A 19,877-nucleotide genomic window follows, 5' to 3' on the forward strand; every position below is an offset into this window, starting at 1 on the left:
TGAGCTCCCAAATGCTACTGAATGGATTATCTGGGGTCTTTAATCCCCAGAGACGGTCAGAAAATAACACTGAGCACCTAGAGTGAACCAGATGTTTGCTTCATAAATATTACTGTTCACAACAGTCGAAAAAACAGACTTCTCATTTAAGAGATTAGAACATAGTGGCTTAAAGCAGGTAAGTAGTTTTGACAGTGTAGTGTGTTCACACAGAGTCAGGTCTTTTACCCAGTTCCGATCCACTCCAGGGTCTTATAATTGTTTCACCTGGACATGTGCCTCTCTTGGGCCACCACCTAAGCCTGTTGATCCCAATCATAGTTATAAAGAACAATGGTTTTAAAATATACACCCTCAGGTCCGATCACAGAGGTACTGAGTCTCTATAGCACATGTCTGCCTATATTTGTACATGTGTATCTATATTATCTAATTATCTATTTATCTAAAATAGAGTTTCTTAACCTTGGCACAACTGACATTTAGAGCTAGGTAATTCTTTCTCGTGGGGGCTGTTCTATGCATTGTGAGATGGCGAGGAACATCCTTGTTTTCTACCTTCTAGATTTCAGTAACACCTCCCACCTACTGTGCCAACTAAAAGTGTCTTCAGACATTGTCAAATGGGCCCCTGGGGTGGGGAGGAACATATCACTCTCACTACTGAAAACCACTATTATCAAAAAGTGCCCAGGAAATTTGGGGAAAACAACAACAACAACAACAACAACAACAACAACACCACATTCAAAGTTTGGTGTTTGTAAATCACAGGACTAGGCTAGGATTTTTATATAAAGAATGTGAGGGGGACAAAAGAGCAGATTCTGGGAGACAATAGGTTGAGCATCCTTTCGAATTGCAGGATTTGCTGACCTATGTGAACTATAACTAATCGTGGTCTGCAGAGTGGATGTGTTGCCGTGGAAGCTTTGCAAAGCAGGATACACAACCCACATCCAAATAAGAAGTGAAGGTTATCACCTGCATTTAACGATTCTATAAAATATCACTTGATTTATAAAAGTTTGATTTGCCCACATTTCTGGAGCACTTTTAACAAATTAAGTTTACTTATACACTGCCCGGCCCCAAACTAGTCTACAGTAAATATTCTGAATTCGCTTTAACACTTATTTATTCAATTTTATTTTCTCTGAAGGAACTTGGCGGTTAAAAAAGATTTTATCCAATCAAAATGTATAAAACTGAGGCCTTAAAATATTATTATTACCATTTCATTTCATGGTAATAAAAAGAAGGATTTAAGAATACATCCTCAAAAATGGTTTATGCAAAGGCATGAAAACAATTGATAAAATGAGTGTTGGACTCTCATTCTCAAATTCTAGTCACCAAATTGACTTCTATCTAGATACTTAAAGCTTTTATAAAAGGTACTCTTCGAATTCTACCAGGGCTGTAGGTAACCTCCATGGACCTAAATATATCTGTATCTCTGATTGGCATAAAATCCAGTGAATGACCAAATTTTATTGATTACGTTGAATATATTATGTTGAATACATTTTTATGTGTATATAAAAATCAAATATCAAGAGTAATAAAATTTAGAACTTTCCATTTAAAAAAAAAATCAGATCAGGTACCTATACGTTTCTGTGGGATCATTCTAGGTAGAATAGTATATAATTCCTTTTCAGAATGTATTTGAACTGCACTATAATTGAATACAATAATATAATAAGTCACTCCAGGGTATTTGAATATATGAGTATCCTCTTAAAACACTTTTTAAAGAGCTGGTGTACTTTAATCTTAGGAGACTGTCTAAATGACTATTGGAGAGCATGCCAGTCAAGTGATTCATTTTATGTATTAATCCAGCTTGGGTGACAAGTAGTTGCTAATACAGCACTTCTAACATTGATTCAAGTTCCATAAAAGGATTTTGGCTCATAGAAAATGCTGGCATAGCATTAGTGTGTAGGTGTTCCCATCTCTCGTCTATAGAAATATAGTAATGCGCCAAATTTTTCGGTGATCGCAAGCATTATTGAGAAGATAGGTGTTACAGAGATCAAATAAATATACAGATATTAAAGCCACCAGCATCTCCCTCTGTTTCACCCTCTCATCTCTCTAAACAAGAGGTAAATCTTGAAAGATGGCCCCTGAATGAGGGATGGTGGGTGTCTGTGCTCTTGTGGGTACACACGGTCCCCCCACCCCTTTCTGTTTTTAATTCTTATTCTAGGAAAGGAGGCTAGCCTCCCCTTAACACAAGCCTCAGTGGTAATCATTGAGATATGGCAAATCTCTTTTCCTTCACTGAGATGGTTGGTACTATGGAAAACAGAAATCTGATAACTTCTTTCTGTGAGCATAAAATGAGAACCTGACCTTGTCCTGAGAAACAGCATCCAGTAATATTTTTCATAACTTCCGTGCAGTGATGATCTAATCAGAATCTAAAAGTAATTAACTGGATCTCTTTTAGCCAACCAAAGCCTTATTCAAATACACATTTTGATCAGCGTTCTTCTAAAGGAGCCATAAATTGGGGTATTTTGAAAAACTGGAATCTAATCCAGTCTATGATCTGATCAAGGTTCAGTGGTAATAATAAATTGGGACTATTAAAACTGGGAAGCATTCCAAAATTTTATGTTGCCCACACCACAGGATCTAGCAAATTCTATTGCAAAAGACAGGGATATTCAGTGAGGAGCAAAACCATGCTGAATTAATCATTTGATGTAATCATGCCAAAACATGGGTGTTTTCAACAGTTTAAATAATGCCAAAGTTTAAGTTCAGTAAATAATTAATTATAGAGAGTATCTTGGCATAATAAAGAAATCAACCTTCTGGTTTCTTTAAAACCCTTTTCCCATTTAGAAAAAAAAAGGTGCAGCTCGCTGCCAGTGTTCATTTTACATCATGTGGAGGAATGCTACGTTTTCTAAGATTTGACATTTTCAGTGATTGAGAATAACTATATTTTGTAAATGGAAATACCACCACTTAAAACAGAATGCTATAAATAGAATGATGTCATTTGTTTCCAAAGACTATCACTATACTAGAGCAATGCGAAAATAATAATAAAAATGAGATGTTTCATGGCAAGCTTTTGGGGTAAGGTTAAAACTGTAATCTGCGAGTTTTCTTGGGGTAAACGTGGCAGCCGCGAGTGCTGCCAGGAGTATTCTCTGGGCAAGCGGGACAACGGTTAATAAAATATGCACTCTTTTTAGTATACAATAATGACAAAAATCCTATGAATTCATTGGTTGCTGTACATATTTAGGAGGCTAATACTTATGTAGGTTACAACTAAAATATCAACTCAGAATATCATACTTTCATTTTTATTCCTAGAATACAACAAGCATCTTCATTTTTCAGTATGAACAAATATATAAACTCTAGCCTTATTCTGGTTTTCATTTCAATTTCCAGTAACATAAAAATCTCCCATAATTAAATAAAATGCTGAGAGGTTGGGAATAGATTTTCACCCACTTGTATTCTCAAACTATAAATCGTTCTGAATGTTTTTATTTCTCTAAGATGCATTTAGTTTATATGGGGAACTTGCAGCTGCATAATTAAATCTTGGTTTGCCAAATATCAAAAACACATGTATTGATTTAAACTAAGGGAACAGGCCACAAGCAGCTCAGTTGATAAGGCAAGGGAGAAGCCTCTGCAGTTCTTGGAAGGCTTCCTAAAAGGAAAGAAAACTAAGAACCTTGAATTCAGACACTGAAACCGATTAACTTTCCTAAATCTTAGCTTCACTCTCACTTAGGCATTCCGTTCAGGCCAGTTGTTAAAAACAAGAGCCATATGTTTTCCATACTTCTCAATCCCGGAGCCTCTTTTCCCCTCATCTCTTCATTTATCCTACTGACATTCTAATAAGATCTACAAAAACAATGTTTCATTAACACAGTAAATGAGCTCCCTTGCAAAAAAAAACCTCTGATATGGTATAAAAGTAATAGAAGATCCTGCGATGCAAATTCATGTTATTAACCCCATCCTCCTATTTTAGGAAGACATTTCATTTAGCGAAATTTTATGTCAGGGTCAGTAATATGGGACTTTAATGAAGGACGACCTTTGGTATCAATGGAGGTTTTTACCCTCAGTACAATAATCTTAAATTAATGAGGGGAACATATTTTCAGTACTCAATTGCCTACTGATTTTTAAGAAGGTATTAACAATACCAGTACAACATGCATGTAGTTAGGTACTAAATAGGTCCAAGAATCTGGTGAATTTCACACTTTGCAGAAGGTTGCAAATTTAAGTTACAGTCTTATAATTAAAAAAAAATATATGTTTACTGACTGGTTAAGATAATGTCTTGCTTTCAGCTCACCATACTAATTTACATAATCTAAATGTTGGAAACTGCTAATTTAACTTGATAAAAATTCTAGGAGAAATAATCTTTGACTATAATATTGAATTCATCATTCTAGCAATGGATATAGGCATTTGAAATCAATGTTTTATTATGCCAATCTCACTGAAGCATGAAAAAATGAGTTTATTTAAAACAGGGCTTCACTGCAATGAACTGTTTGAATTGTGTCAGGAAGGGACACATGATCACCTTAGGAAATCAAAAATGAGACAAAAAAACTCCTAAGGCACAATTGTGAGCAAGAAACTTAGGCTTTTACACTCAAATAAGAATAGCACATATAATTCCATGAACCAATGTCCTTGGCAAGTTCAAGAAAGGCCATGCTAGGAAATTCAAAGTAAATGTTTCTATACTTAGATGTTAACATATTTCTCAAACTATAAGATCTTGGAAAGACCATAGAGACCATCTAAAAACAAATGTATCGGTGAGACACAAGATAATTTTTGATGGTATGTGGCTTAATGCATTTAACTACATTAACTTACATGATTTTGCATTTATATATTTTACTTATTTGAATATATATAATATAATAAGACAAGGTATTCTATCAATGGCTGAAGTTTATAAAACTCCAACTTAGTCCAGTACTTTTTTGATACTCTAATCCTCTCTCAGTCAGCTTTTTATTAGACATTTCCAGTGTCAACAAACTTACTGCTTCATGAGACATTCTAATTGTCAGGATGTGTCCCCTTCTATTAAGCTGAAGGCTACCTCTCTTAAAATAATTCGTCATTCATATCTTTAAGAAAATGAATGAATGAATAAAGAGAATAGAACAAAACAGAATGAATGGTATAAAATAGGTCTAATTCCTCTTCCGTGTGAAAGTTCTATCATGCGAAAACAACTCAGTCTTAACTCTGCAGCTCTGCATACTATGCATTTGCAAGTCCTTCAACATTTCAAAAAACCTAGATTTAGTGTTGCCATTCTTTGCATGTGAGAGAGGCACAGGGTATTCCAGGTGTGATTTGAGTAGTGTAAAACTGGAATTATTGTTACTTCCTTCATTTTGTACATGAACTGCCAGTCCTGTAGCTTCAAACTAGATTAAATTTTTGGCAGGCACATCCTCATACTGACTCATGTTAAACTTACCCTCAACTAAAACCATCAGGAAAAATTTTCATGTATTCGGTATTAAGTCAAACCTTCCACATCCTGTTTGTACAGTTCATTTTTGGACCTAAAAGTAAGACTTTACATTTATTCCCATTAAGTTTTTTATGTTTGATTCAACCCATTGTTCCAGATGATTCTGTCATCGGACACATTATCAACGCCTGCAGCTTCTTGGCAATCACAGTGTGATCAACAGGCACCATTAGTGCCAATGCTCAGCTGGCCAGCATTAAAAATAAATTTTTGAGGAAAAATTCTTCTTGCTAAATTATATTGATGGAATATTTATAAGCAATCTTGGGGTATGGTTTCTCAAATAACTAATAATTCCTCTGAGATTATGACATCTGGAGTATATTTCTCTATGTTATCCACAGGATACCATGAGACAATACAATTCTAATGTCCAGGAGAGTTACTTTACTCTTTGTGAAGTTCAGGGGTAAGAACAAGTTTTCAACCTCTACGCTATTGACAGTTTGAGTTAGATAACTCAATGTTGGGGGATGGTGACTGTCTAGTGCATTATAGGGTGTTTAGCCACCTCTCTGGCCTCTATCCAGTACATGGCAGTAGCGACTCCTTCTATACCTCCCACCCCACAAAGTTGTGACAATCAAAAATGTCTCTAGATATAGACAAATGTTCCTTCAGAGGCAAAACTGTACTCCACCCCCCCACCCCAATGAGAATCACTGTTCTGGACTCTGCAATCCTCCAATCTAATCTAGTAATTCAATGAGCCAGTTACAGCTTCTTGACCTTTTCATAGCTTTAGTTGTGGAAAAGATATTCATATATAGAACCCAAACAGTTCCATATTGGAAATTAGATATATAGATAAAAATGAGATAAGGAAATTGTAATAAAAACAATGAGAGGAATGAAGAGGGATGATATAATCCTAAAATTTAGAGTTGAAGTTAGATTAACCCTTAAGTAAAACAATTACAAGAAATTTGAGTCTTCAAACAGGAATTAGATGATTTAAGAGGTAATCTATAAAAAATTTTTATACCTAGATGCTCATAAAGGTATTAGTACTTGGAACAGTGAAGAATTGAAACACTATATGTTTGACAATGGAAGATATATAAATTATGGTATATTGATTTCAAAGAATATTAGGCACTCATTAATATGACATTTTCAAAACATTAATGACATGAAGAAATGCTCACAATATAATTTAAGAAAAAGTAAGATATATATACAGTAGGATATCAAGTTTTCAAAGAAAATATATACATAGTGAAAAGATTATGAAAATACTAATAGTGGTTATGGAATTATGATGAAATTGTACATGATTTTAATAATTTTCTTTATACTTTGGTTCCCAAATTTTCTTTTGAACTTACTGTTTCTGTACATTTTCTTTTGTGCATGGGCAATGCTGGGGGACAGTAATCCATGTGCCCTTAAGTAAGTGAGCCCTGGCAAGGGTTCTTGTGTCTGCAAAATAGTTGCCAATAAGGTAGGCTGCTTCATTGAGGGCATACGGGAAAGGTGACAATAGTTTTAGACTGGGTTGTTCAATCCTCTTGGGGGAAAAAAGAATCTGTGTATCATTTATCATAGAATAAAAATAGTTTTATCTGATGTTCCAGTCAAATCTTGTTCCTTCAAGGTAGTGGGTTTCAGACTTTAGATGTGGAAGAATCATATTGGGCTTACCAATTAAACAGATATCCTGGGCTCCAACTGCCAAGATTCTTATCCTGGAAGTCAGGTGCAGGATACAGGAATCTTTACTTTTAATAAGCTCCCAAAGTGACTGATTCCAATGCAGGTGGTCCATGAACCACACTTTGAAGAACACAGCTCTAAGAAGCCATGTGGTTTGATTTGGATGAGTATTTTTTTTTTTTTGGCCTTTATTTTTGATAATTTGTTCCTGGTTATACAATAAACAGGGTTGGTATAGACCCTCAGTGGTGTCTTGGTAAACTGGCTGCTTGCAAAAACAAACCTAACTTACCAATTTCTATGGAGCAAATACTCTCATTATGACCACTTTCAAGCTACCAACAGTTTAACGAACTTCAGCTCACAAAATTCTTAAAAGCTTAAAAATTGTCTCTCACAGGCTGGGACAAGCTGGTCTCAGGACTGTACAGGATATTTTTAAGTGCTTTAAATCCCTTGAAAAAGGAATATGCTTAAGGAAATAAATTCCAAATGTGTTAGAAAAGGAGACAACTTTGCGAACTTTTATGCACTATTTCTTATTTTATTCTATTTTATTTCCATGGCCATGCCATGAAGAGTGATATACTCAGTGAGTTCTTTAAGAGTTGTGAATTGGTTTCCTATGGATGATGGAGAGCCAAGAAAGGGGACTCGGGTTTGGGAGCAATGCCAAATGTTCAGCCTCCACTTCCATCCTCTATGGCCCTCAGCTGTTGAAATGCCCTTGGTCATTAATTCTATAACACCCCACTGTAAAATCAACTCCTCCAACCTCTTCCCCTCAAACGTGATTGAGACAATGTTGTCTCTAGAAAACCCATATCAGATGTGTTTTATGTGCTCACGTGTGTGGGAAGTGGCCTAAGTGGAGGGTAACAGTATAGTTCTTTCAATATTTTGACCAGACATATTTTTAAAAAAATTGGATCTGAAGCCTATATAGCCAGCTGAGGCGAATTTACAGCCCTGCTTTAAGCACAAAATTCCCTCAGGCACCTGCTTCCTAAAGGCAAAACCAGAAAGGAAATGAACTCTTGCTTAAAGACAACCCACCTTATTTTATGGGTTATCAATTTTCTAGCTGGCACACAGTTCCCTGGCTACTAGGAATCACCCCCTCCTCAGTCCCAAGAAAATACTGAGCCACAAAAAAAATGTGAAGTCTGCATTCTATCAAACAGCTCAGTTTCCCAAAGATGAAGCATAAGATGTGGTCCCTCAGTAAGACAAGCCAGGGGAGCAGCAAAGATCTGTGATGTGGATTCATATGTGCATTGCCAATATGTGCATTAAAGTCTCAGCCTAAATTACATTTTATATTACAGAATTACGAATCTTGGGCTATAATGGAGAATTCATCTTGTCTTTGAGGTAGCTGTCAGGTGAATAGTCAACAACAATGGAAAACACTTGATTTTCTTTTAACTGCTCCACTGACCCTGGGATTGAGCTTATCAACCTCTCAAAAATGAGAAAAGTCTAAATAGGTTTTTTTTTCTTGCTATTGATAAAGTTAACCTTCTCAATTGGAACAGACTACAAGATAGGGGTCAAAGGTTTAACAGTAGATACTCAGCCTGCTCTGTGCCAGAAAACACAATGAATAAGTTGATTTTCTTAGGACACCTACTAGAGTAGTAAAATATGTATGAGAAACCCTTTAAAAACTAAAAGAATCATGGTTATTTACTAATAAGCAAGTGAAAACTTAGGAAATCTGACTTCATACATGAAGTCAGAATCAAATACTTAAAATTATATGCTAGTTTTGTTATAATCTCAGTTTTTCTCCAAGCTTCGTTTAGTTGTAAAGGTGAAGAATTTTCAGCAGAAATATGAATATTCAACTACATGTTTCAAAATCAGATATTTACACATCTACTTGGGATAAGTGCCAGAGTTAAGAGCACAGAAACGTGGAAGACTTCTTGTCCAAATGGGAACATCAAGCTCCTCAAACAGGAGAATTCAGCCCTTGCAAACTGTCATTATTTCAGTAAATGGAACCAGCCCTTTAACAGATGGGCAACATCCTTCGCAACTTGCTGATAGCCTAATAAAAGACACTGGCTTTTTAAAAATGAAGGACATATACTTCTCAAATTACAGTACCCAAATGGATTTAGCAGAATAAAATTAAGAAGGCATACCACAGATTGACAAAAATTAGAAACAGACTATGGAAATTGGATAGTTCTAAACAATCAAAATGACCTTTTTACATCCAAAAATCTGATCATTTAAACCATAGGGAAAATATGCATTGATATAGTCAAAAAGAGGAGTAGCATATTATGAAATTATAAGTCCTGATACAATGAAAACACAAAGTTAATTTCTTCTCAACATATAATAAAAATCACCTAAGACAGTTTCCTTTTATATCAGGTACTTTTCCTTTAGTGTCAGTCAACCTTAATGCTTCTTAAAATTTCTCCCGTTGATGGATGCAATAACCAAATTAAACACAGACCATGGGCTCAAAAAATTAGGGGCTCAGCGTTTTTGCTCACCTTTCACGCTCTTCTTTCATTTTTTCCAGCTCCTCTTCTCTCAGGCCACCATGCTTCAGAGGACCTTTCTGCTCAGCCTTCCCACCCTTATCGTCTTTCTTCTTTCCAAATCTAGTGAAACATGAAGGAGAAGATGGTTGTTAACAATAATTATAGTCTTTCTGTGGTCAATTTAAGATATTTACAAAGTAAACTTATTAAACCATACTTCTTTATTCTGAGTAATACAAGATCATTTTGCATAAAATGGAAGGAAAATGAGGCATCGGAAGCAGGAAAGTAAAATAGTTACTGAATTCTCTTCCTTCTATCCTTCCTTCTTTTCACTGACATTGACTGTGCAGCATGCACAAAATCCTGTGATCAAAGACTAAAAATTTCTAATCATTAATTCAGCAGGGATTAAGTAACTGGAAGGTTATCATTAATATATAACTAAAAACTGACCGACATCCTAAACAGGCCTCCAGACCTCCAAGTGGCATTGACATTTAAGATTAAACTCATGGGATTATATAATGAGCATGCTGCAAGGGACTTTCCTGAACACCTAGTTCAATATCCTCATTTTGTAAATGAAGAACTGAGAGCTCTGAGCGGCCTTGGGCCTTGACCAAGACTACCCAACAAGTTCGGAAGTGGGCTGGATGTAGAACCTGGGTGGCCTCCTTATACTACACTCTTTCTTTCATGGCACATTCTCAGAATTTCATAAAAAATGGGTAAATATTTGTTTCTTTCTGGACTGTGTTTCAATTCAAAGCAGGTTGTTAGTCAAATGACAGCTCTCAGTATCACTTACATGGAAGACATGACTGCTAATATCTAGTATTCTGCTTTCCTCAGAAACCTCTCCAAGTCTTGACTCTTCTGCATATTTTTCAATTTACAATTCCAACTAACCAATTTTCTTTCATGAACTTTCTTCCCAGTGCCAACTCTCCATCAGCTTTGCTCACACTGCAATTTTTTTTTTTTTTTTGCTATATCCAATCTAGTTTTGAGATCTTGGTTGATCAAATATTGGCTTTAACTCCATCCCTAGCCTTTTTTTTTTCTTTCCTGCCTTCTTTTCTTAATCTATTCCTCTTTCTCAATGAAAAATGACCTGCTTTCATTTTTAAGAGTACATAGGGAAGAGAGAAAAAATACAGACAAAATAGAAGAACATTAACTTTCAAATATAAAGTTGAGATGTGCTGATATATTCAAGATCTCTCTTTAACCTACAAAGCAGGAGGTATCCAAATAATGAGTGTTTCCATAAATACAGTTTTTAGCTTTTTAGACCAATGCAGAAGAGTCTTAGGGATCAACATTATTACTCTAAAATCCTTTACATAAGACATTAATACCTTAGTACATCACTTAGAGAAATAACATTCCCTCAAAATGTCATCAAATATAGTAATATTTAGGCAAAAAATAAAACTTGTGGGAAATGAGGGTAGGCTAATGCTTCAGGAAGTTGACAAGGGTGAAAATGTTGCCAAGAACTCTATAGATATTAGGATTGTTTTTTCCCTATGTTCCAAATATTTTCTTCTACATTGGGAGGCTTTGGATTTTCTGAGATAAAAGTAGTTTTATTTTTGAAGAGTAAAACTAACCTATACCCTGGTCTACCTTGATCTTTATTCCCACAACCAGTAAAGTGTTTTTCCTCTCTACAGCTATAATATTTCATTTGTACTACGATTCGAGAGTAGCTTGCTACACTTCCATCACAGTGGAATATGTCTGATAAAGAAAAGGTTACTTGTTAAGTAAATTCTGGAAAGCATTCTTAGCATGAATCATCAGTAATAGTTGAGCCAACCAATTCTACAAATATTATAAATGTTTTGATGAGAAGTTCATGATCATTTACTCAAGTTTCCAATAAGAATGACAGAAATAGATAAATTTATTTCATTAAACAGAGAACAGTCACAAATTACCTTATTTTGTAAAGTCTGAGTAGGTTCAAGAATAGAATTATAAAACAATAATTTTTAGAAGAATTCCCACATTGTTAAGATGAGAAAATGAAGACCCAGAGAAATTAACTGCATGTTATTTATAAATACACAATTCTTGTTTCCAGTTTTGCAACCAGACAACCTAATTATCAGTAGTGGCAGTGGTGGTGGGGGAAGTTGGGAGAAAAGCATCAATTTGGTGAATTTTACAAGCTTTTATTCTCCTTTCCATAGATGCCTCTTTGGGGATCATTTCACAGCCATTTTTACTTTCACTGACCTATAGAAAGAGAGACTGAGGCGGTTCAAATTCATTGATTCATCTCCCCATTAGCTATTTTTTGTGAGAAAAGTTATGAGGGTCCCAAATGGATGAAATTACTGCTTTGCGTTCTAAGGTTTCAAATATCCACTGCATTCCAGGTCTCCCATTATCTATTACCTAGGAAATTTGAGAGTTGGCCATTCTGAGCGAGGTGCCTTAAGGAAATTGCTTATAGGTCAACCTTGCTTTATATAAAAGATATTTTCCTGAAGAATTCTGTGCAAACATATGGTTTTAATCAATGAAATCTCACATTCCATGTACCTGGGAAAATTGTTTAAAGAATTTTATGATGGATCTTTTTGTAAAGTGGAAAAATCACCTTTCAACATACCCTTTGCGTAGATTTAGATTTTCATGAATTATAAGTTTGCTCAAAACACCTGTCCCCGTCCACTGCTATAGAAAGGTTATATAAAAAGGCTTCATGGAAAACCAGCTTGCAAGCTTTCTTCTTTTGCTCATACATTTGTTTTAAAATATTTATTAGGTATCTATTCTGTGTCAGAAATTGTCATAAGCACTTAGTGTAGGTTGATACTCTGTTGGGATACAAAACCAGACACTACCCTCATGGAATTTACGTTCTAATAGAGGATACAGTTACCAAACAAGTAAATATATGTATGTAATTGTAGGTTGTGAAAGTGCTATGAAGGGTATTAGGAGAGACAATACTAAGACATCAGTTGGTTGGGAAAGTATTCAATGAAGAAATGACACTTAAACTGAGACTATAAAGGTGAGAGGTTCTGACAAGCAAAGATGGGAAATAAACCTTGTTAGTGGAGGAATCAGCACATGCAGAGGACACGAGATGGGGGAGGTGTGGTGCATTCCAAGCAGTGAAAGACGGTCGGAAGAGCCGAAGCACAAGGAGCAGAGGGGATGCTGGCGCACGATTCGGACTGAAGGGAGGGCAAGGACCGTGGAGTGAGGTCTGAGAGAAGATGGGCATTTAGTCTGAAAGTAGGTCATCCCTTCGTAATCCAAGGAACAGAGAAGCTAAGTAAGGATTTTTGGAAATTTAGACAATTATTAGAGGAAAAAACCAAGTGATTTTAAGCAGAAGTGTACAAAGCGATGTGCATTTTAAAAGACCATCCTGGTTGCCAAAGTGAAAATTAGCAAGTCAAAGCAGTAAAGCTGATTGGGGATGGCTACAGGGGTGTGGGTGAAAGATGATGGTGGCTTAGACCAGAGGAGTGGCTGCTGCAAAGAGAAGACAGTGATTTGGAAGCGCTGGGTCGAGGGAGAGGAATCAAAAGTTAAATTTGAAATATGGGTATTTTAAGTATGACTTTAGGAAATCCCAATGGATGGGACAAGGACCAGGACAAAGCCCTGAGGAATTATAACATTTAAAGGCTGGATAAGTAGGAGTGGGTGGAGGGTGCACAAGAGAGACAGAAAAGGAACAGTCAGAAAAACAGGAAGAAACTCAGGAGCGTGCAATGCACGATATCCAAAGACAGTACTGTAGGAGGAGGACACGGTCGACAGATGGGAATTTAGCTGAGAAGTCCAGTGCGGTGAGGACTGGAAAGGGTCCATTAGCTTTGGCAATTTGAAGGCATTCATCTTGGGAAGTTTCAGTGGTGTGGTGTGAGCAGAAGCCAGGTGGGGGTGATCTCAAGAGTGAATGGCAGGTAAATACAAAAGTGTGTGTCTGTGTGTGTGTGTACAACCATTTCAAGAAGTCTGGCTGGTAGGATGGTAGCTAGAGGCAGGGAGGGATGTTGAAGAAGGAGGTTTTCAATTTGGCTGATACTGAAAGACTTTTGTTTGCTGAGAGGAAGAGATACCACAAAGTATGAGAGGTTGGAGATGGGAGAAAAAAGAGAATAAAGTTATCTTGTTTAAGTGTGGTAAAACATAAATAACATAAAATTTATCATTTTAATCACTTTTAAGGATATAGTTTGGTGGCATTAAGTACATTCACATTGTTGTGTAATCGTCAACCACCGTCTGTCTCCAGGATATTTTCATCATCCCAAATAAATTCTGTCCACTAAACAGTTACTTCTCATTCCCCTTTCCCTAGCCCCTGGTAATCACTATTCTGCTTTCTGCCCAAATTTGACTAGTCTTGGTACTTCATATAAGTAGAATCATATAATATTTGTTCTTTGATGTCTGGCTTATTTAGCGTAATGTCTTCAAGTTTCATCTATGTTATAGGTTATATCAGAATTTCCTTCTTTTTAAAGGCTCAATAACATTCCACTGTATATACATACCATATTTGTTTATCCATTCATCTGCTGATGGAAATTTGGGTGTGTCCACCTTTTAGCTACTGTGAATAATGCTACTATGTACACTGGTATAGGAGAACAAAGTTCTTGGTAAGGGAAGAGGACAGAGCTCTACAGAACCCCTAGAGAGACTGGCCTTAGGATTGACAGGAGGAAACTCAGAAAAAGCAGCTAGGAAAGGAAACTAGTTTGTTTACATAGTTGATAAAGGGGAAGTAAAAAAGTTCCTAGGCAATTAGTTTAACAGATAACATGATACGACATATATATGAGAAATGGTTTCTACCCATAAAGTGAGATTTCTTGGTATAAATTAAGAAATCAAAGAAAATAGAATACACAAGGTGGAAGAGAACCTCAGAAAGGGTGGTAGAAAAATACCCCAAACAGACCTTGCTTATGTTATGATTTTTGCCTAGGTAGGAGCCCCTAAACAGCTATCTGGGAAAGTGAATTCAATAATAGCTTATTCATTCACTCAATAATTTACTGAACAGCAATTACACATCACGTGGGTTACGGACATAGAATTTAACCATTAACAACATCAACTATCATGTAAATATATAACTCTTCAATCCAACTAACTAAACAAGCCCCCGACATCCTATTGTTTTCCATATGATAAAGATTTTAGTAAAATTCTCAGTAGTTACTCTCTAATTTCTCAGCAAATATTTTCCTCTATTTCTTTTTCTTTCCTTGAGTTTTCTAGGTAATGATGACTTTCAAATCCTTTGCAGATTCCCATGCATACTGACAAATGATCCAAATTCACCATATGTATAGCTCTGCCTCTGGCTTTTTCTATGTCTAGTCTCTCATTTAATTCAGTCCTTAATTCTGCTAAGTGCTGTCTGTCTACGATGTTCCTCCTAGATCCCATTGGGCAGTTTATACAGCAATTAGCATCACTTTTCTTTCACTTAGTACACATACTGTATGAAAGCCATCCTGAGCAATAGCTTAAGAGGACTAAGAGGCTGTTCAAGGAAAAAGTTCAGACACTCTTACACCAAGTTAGTGGGGAGCTATGAATTCAAGGAGAGCTGAACGTTTGAAATAGAATGTATTTCTCCTTCTCCAATCAGGGATTATCTTTAGGCATCAATGATTTATCAAGAAAAGGCTACAAGATCCAGTCATCACTAATACTAAACTTGGAAATCTACAGAATGATGTCAGATGCAAAAATGCACAAACATCACAGTCATAATATTTTTTGGACTTGAAAATGGTTCATTGTCCCTGTAACTAGCTGAGTTACAAACTACACATGATATTGTTTTATCATTTAATAAATTATACAGTTTGATATAGCTCAAGCAAAATATGGGGTTAGAGAAGTTGACCGACCTTTGACTGTATTTCCATAGTTTATTCTGAAATTCACTCATAAAAGGTTTCTGTTGTGTGATGTATTCTAAATTGGGTTCTAAATTAGCATATGCATATGCTGAAGAAATTAATTTCCATGTACTGCAATCTCATATGGTTTCGTGCACTTCAGCTATTGCTTTTCTCTGAAATGTATGTCACAAAGGTCTTTACGTGTTTACCTCCGATGGTTCCCACTATATTTGAGAGTTAATGAATCTGATAAAAATTCAGTGAAAATTGACCAATTAGAGTTTCCTCCCTTTTGGGGGCACCTAAAGGCATTGCCTTTTATGCTAATATTATTGATAGAAAAATGAACAGAGTTGTGATTGTTGTAAATCAATCTTGATTAAGAAAGAAAAATATTCAATTTTATTTTTAGCCTTTCACAGTACGTATGATTGCCGTGGTGAATGCCTGTGATATTTTGGGAAGGAGGTAAAATGCTATAAAACTCAGTATGCTTTCTATAACAGAAGTGTTATATTTTAGACTCTGTAAGTCTACTCCATGGCATGCAAAAGGAGGTAGGGATTTGCTTTATAGGACGTGTTCATAAGCAGAAATTGAGTTGATGCTTTTCAGCAAGTAAAGAAAAACTCATATTAAAATTCTTTCCTATTAACTCTAACAGGGCCAAGCAGCTGAAGCTCTAAAAATAAGATTTCTAATTAAAATTTTAATTTATGGTATATTGTTTAGATATTTATTTGGGGTGTGTTTACATGTTTATGAGATGAAGGCAAACTGTATAAAAACAACGATGTTTAATCCCGCTGATATTTTTATTCACTGTTTCCTTCCCACTCACCCTTAAACTGCTACCTACTCTCCCTTGGGCTGTTGCCCATTCCAGGATGTGACTCCCAAACTGGTGGTCATGGCATCTCATTTCCAAGAAAGAAATCTTCACATCTCAAATGTGGTGTTGTTTGTTTTTAGGATCGAAAAGCAGGGAGGTCTAATAAGATTCTAAGATTTCTGCCTAAGAGGATAAAACAAACACCTGCTGGGTAGTCTTAGGCCCCTCTCTGGCCCACATCAGCTGCTAGGGATCCTTGAGCTAATTAGGAAACACAATGAATCTGGAAATACCAGATACATTAAAAATAATTCTAGAGGGTCCAGAAAGTAAAGTAAAGCAAAATGCATATCACCAATAATCTTCCAAAACAAACAAATGAACAAACAAACAAACAAACACAAAGAAACAAGCAAGCAAATAGGGCTTCTGGAAGGTTGACTCCTAAGGATCAGTTAAGGGATTTATTAGCCACTGGGCGATTACTTTTGCCGAGGTTTTGTTTTTTGTTTTGGTAGCAAATAAAACTCTATTGTGAGATTATTAAAGCAGCGCTCTGTTAGGAAAAAGAGAAAAAAAAATATGAAAGTGAGGCCAGAAATTAAAATTAAATGAAAATAAGTGTGAATGAGTGAGCAAGAAAGATAAAGATACTAATAAGATATGATTTTCAGAACCACACAGGGACTATAAAAAGCTTATTAACTGTCACTACCACACTGAGTTTTAAGTTATTCTATCCCTCTGCTTTCCAGAAGAAGAAATACTCTTCAGGAGCACAGTGAACTTTGATTAATTGCTTTCATACACTCTCACCGGCTTTGAGACATTTTAGCCAAGAGCCTTAGTGATTTAGACTAAATGCTTATGATTTCTGGGAAATATATTTAACAGGAGCATTAAAGAAATAGATCTTTTTGCATTTTTATGTTTTCTTAATAGTTAGAAAGGGTTTTATTTTTATTAAACGTTTACTTATTTCAAAGCAGCGGAATACGTGGCTTCTTTATTTTTAATTTTTATTTTTTATTACTTTTAAGTGGATCTTTCAGCATCTCTGAAGGCTGCTTGAGAGCATAGGCGCAGCTGAAGGCCTGTGCGTAAAACCCTAATACTGATTCGGGCAGATCACATGGCTAGAATTCAGACTTCAGCCAATAGCCAGATGTTCCCTTTTCCTTTGGGTGCCCACAGCATTCCCTTCTTCCTCTTTCCTTCCTTTTTCTCTACCTCCTATGTCCAGAAACCCAAAAACTAGGAAGGGAAAGAGTGTTCTGAGACCAAATCACACCTCGGGTCTAAACTTCTTTTCTACCAGCTATGGGATTTTCCTGAACTGCCAGGGTCTTCCTGTGCTCAACCTGCTGGGGCTCTTCTCCATAGGACCACAGATTCATCCTGCAGAAGGAAATGTACACCCTGCAGGAAATAACTCGGAGGTTCACTCACTGGCAGGTGGAGTTATTTCAACAAACTGCTTGGGAAGGGAAAAACTGACTCATGGCAACAAAATTAAATCCGTGGAGAACTAACCAAAGTTCTGTGGAAACCTGTAACTAGTAATGGTAAATACAACTTATATTCCAATAGCACAAATTAACATGTACAATTTGTATAAAATCCATTATCAGAAAAAAATAGATGACGGTGCTTAGTTTGTTATGTGTAAAGAACAAAAGGACAATATTGAGCAATGACTCTTGGGAGGCGGGTACAGTGACTATTCAAAGGACCATTTTAAAGGGAATCCTGGATGTTACTGCTCTATCTTCAGAAGTTAAAAAGAAATGACACATTTTCTCTGGAATTCATCTGCACTAAATAAGAAAAAAATGATTGAGCTCCAGACTGGTCTAATGGGAGTAAAACTTATCTTTATAACTCTGATTAAACAAAAAAAAAATTATCACTTCTTTGATGCCCAAATTAGCATCTTTTCTCTAGCATACTGAATTAATTAGTTGAGTGACAAAAGAATTAGTCCACGTAGGATCAAAGCTGAAATCATATTTATCTGAAATTTAAAATTAAGAACACACAGCATTAACCCTCTATAGCTCATGTGGTGATCTTTTATGTTCTATATTTTCTAAACCTTCTGCATGTCACATAAAGTAGAACGCGGGCTTTTAAAAAAAATCTTCTTCTTCTTAAGATGTAAAATCTTCCCTAAGAAGACAATGAGAACACAGAATTTTTTTTTTTTTCTGGGGGTGGGAAACTTTTCCATTATGCTATAAGAATCTTAAATTATGTGGCTTTTTTTTTTGTCAAGCATTTATCATACAAATACAAAAGAAGCAAAAATAATTAATGCACGATAAAGCTGGTTACAGAACCTTAAACAATAGAAAAGAGTTATTATATTGATTCTTAATAAGTGATACTAAGTTTGAAACTGTTCTTAAAAGGTGGAAGCTCTCAACTTTCGTTTTTCTATAGAAGAAAAAGCAATTCTGAATAAGGGAGAATTGTTGGGGGTTAATTTCTGGGATGTTACAATTTACTGAAACTCACGTTTATTTTTTATTTTTTATTTTTATTTTTGATGTGCATAACATTTTTACTAAACAAAACTTGTGTGGCAAATTTATCTACAGTCAAGATGGGATGGAGTGTGGATTTGGGGGGTAAAGAGGAGTAGAGAAAGGAAGAGAGCTTGTGTTGATATCAATAGCTGTATTTGAGGGAGGGCAATCTTTTAACAATGTCTTAAGGATGAACTCCCTCAAGAGCTAAGACCGTGTTTTTACATGTTTCTGTTGTTTACACATACATGCATTCACACACTCATTCAACAAATACTTGCTGAGCATCTACTTTGTACCAGATCTTCTAGCAGATACAAAGGATGGAAGTAAATTAGTCAAATATGGTCTCTACTCTCATTCTTAATGCCTGACACATAGTAATAGCTCAACAACTATTTTTAAGCTGAATTAAAAATGAGGTCTGGATTTCAGGGAATATGTCATGTGTCTCCTTTCTTCACAGCCTCCACCCTGGAAGAAGGACCCGATGGTCCTCCATAACTCAGCATGTTATCCCCCCAATCCAAAAAGAGGCTCCCAAGCTGGAAGATTCTTTCTCTATGAACTCACAAATCACCATATTAAATTAATTTGGATATGAGAGCTGCGAGCTAGTGACAGCCCTGGATGTCTACAGCCACAGCATGATCAAAACAGGGGACAGTTACTCAGCTGCAAAGGTAATAAAAACCTGGCTACCCAAGTGTCGTGGGGCACTGCGTCACCTTAGGTTTCTATCTCACGATGTCCAGTTCTTTCATGTTGTACAAATGCCCTGGTTAAAAACACCAGGCAGAATTTTAGGAGATTTAAACTCAAAGCCATCATTAAAGATGATTAATCTGCAAGATGTCATCTATAAAAAATATGATG

General features: G+C 35.9%; 1 protein-coding gene across 2 annotated transcripts in view; it reads right to left on the minus strand.

The window, feature by feature from the left end:
* PARD3B (par-3 family cell polarity regulator beta) overlaps nucleotides 1-19,877 on the minus strand; it is an 893,411-nt gene that overhangs the window by 165,272 nt on the left and 708,262 nt on the right. For both annotated transcript variants that reach the window (XM_036237191.1, XM_036237192.1), the window contains exon 19: nucleotides 9,745-9,855. In XM_036237191.1, coding sequence (XP_036093084.1) covers nucleotides 9,745-9,855 — 111 coding nt within the window. The remainder of the gene's footprint in view (nucleotides 1-9,744; nucleotides 9,856-19,877) is intronic.

Source organism: Rousettus aegyptiacus, unplaced genomic scaffold, assembly GCF_014176215.1.
Source record: "Rousettus aegyptiacus isolate mRouAeg1 unplaced genomic scaffold, mRouAeg1.p scaffold_m13_p_2, whole genome shotgun sequence".
Lineage (NCBI taxonomy): Eukaryota > Metazoa > Chordata > Mammalia > Chiroptera > Pteropodidae > Rousettus > Rousettus aegyptiacus.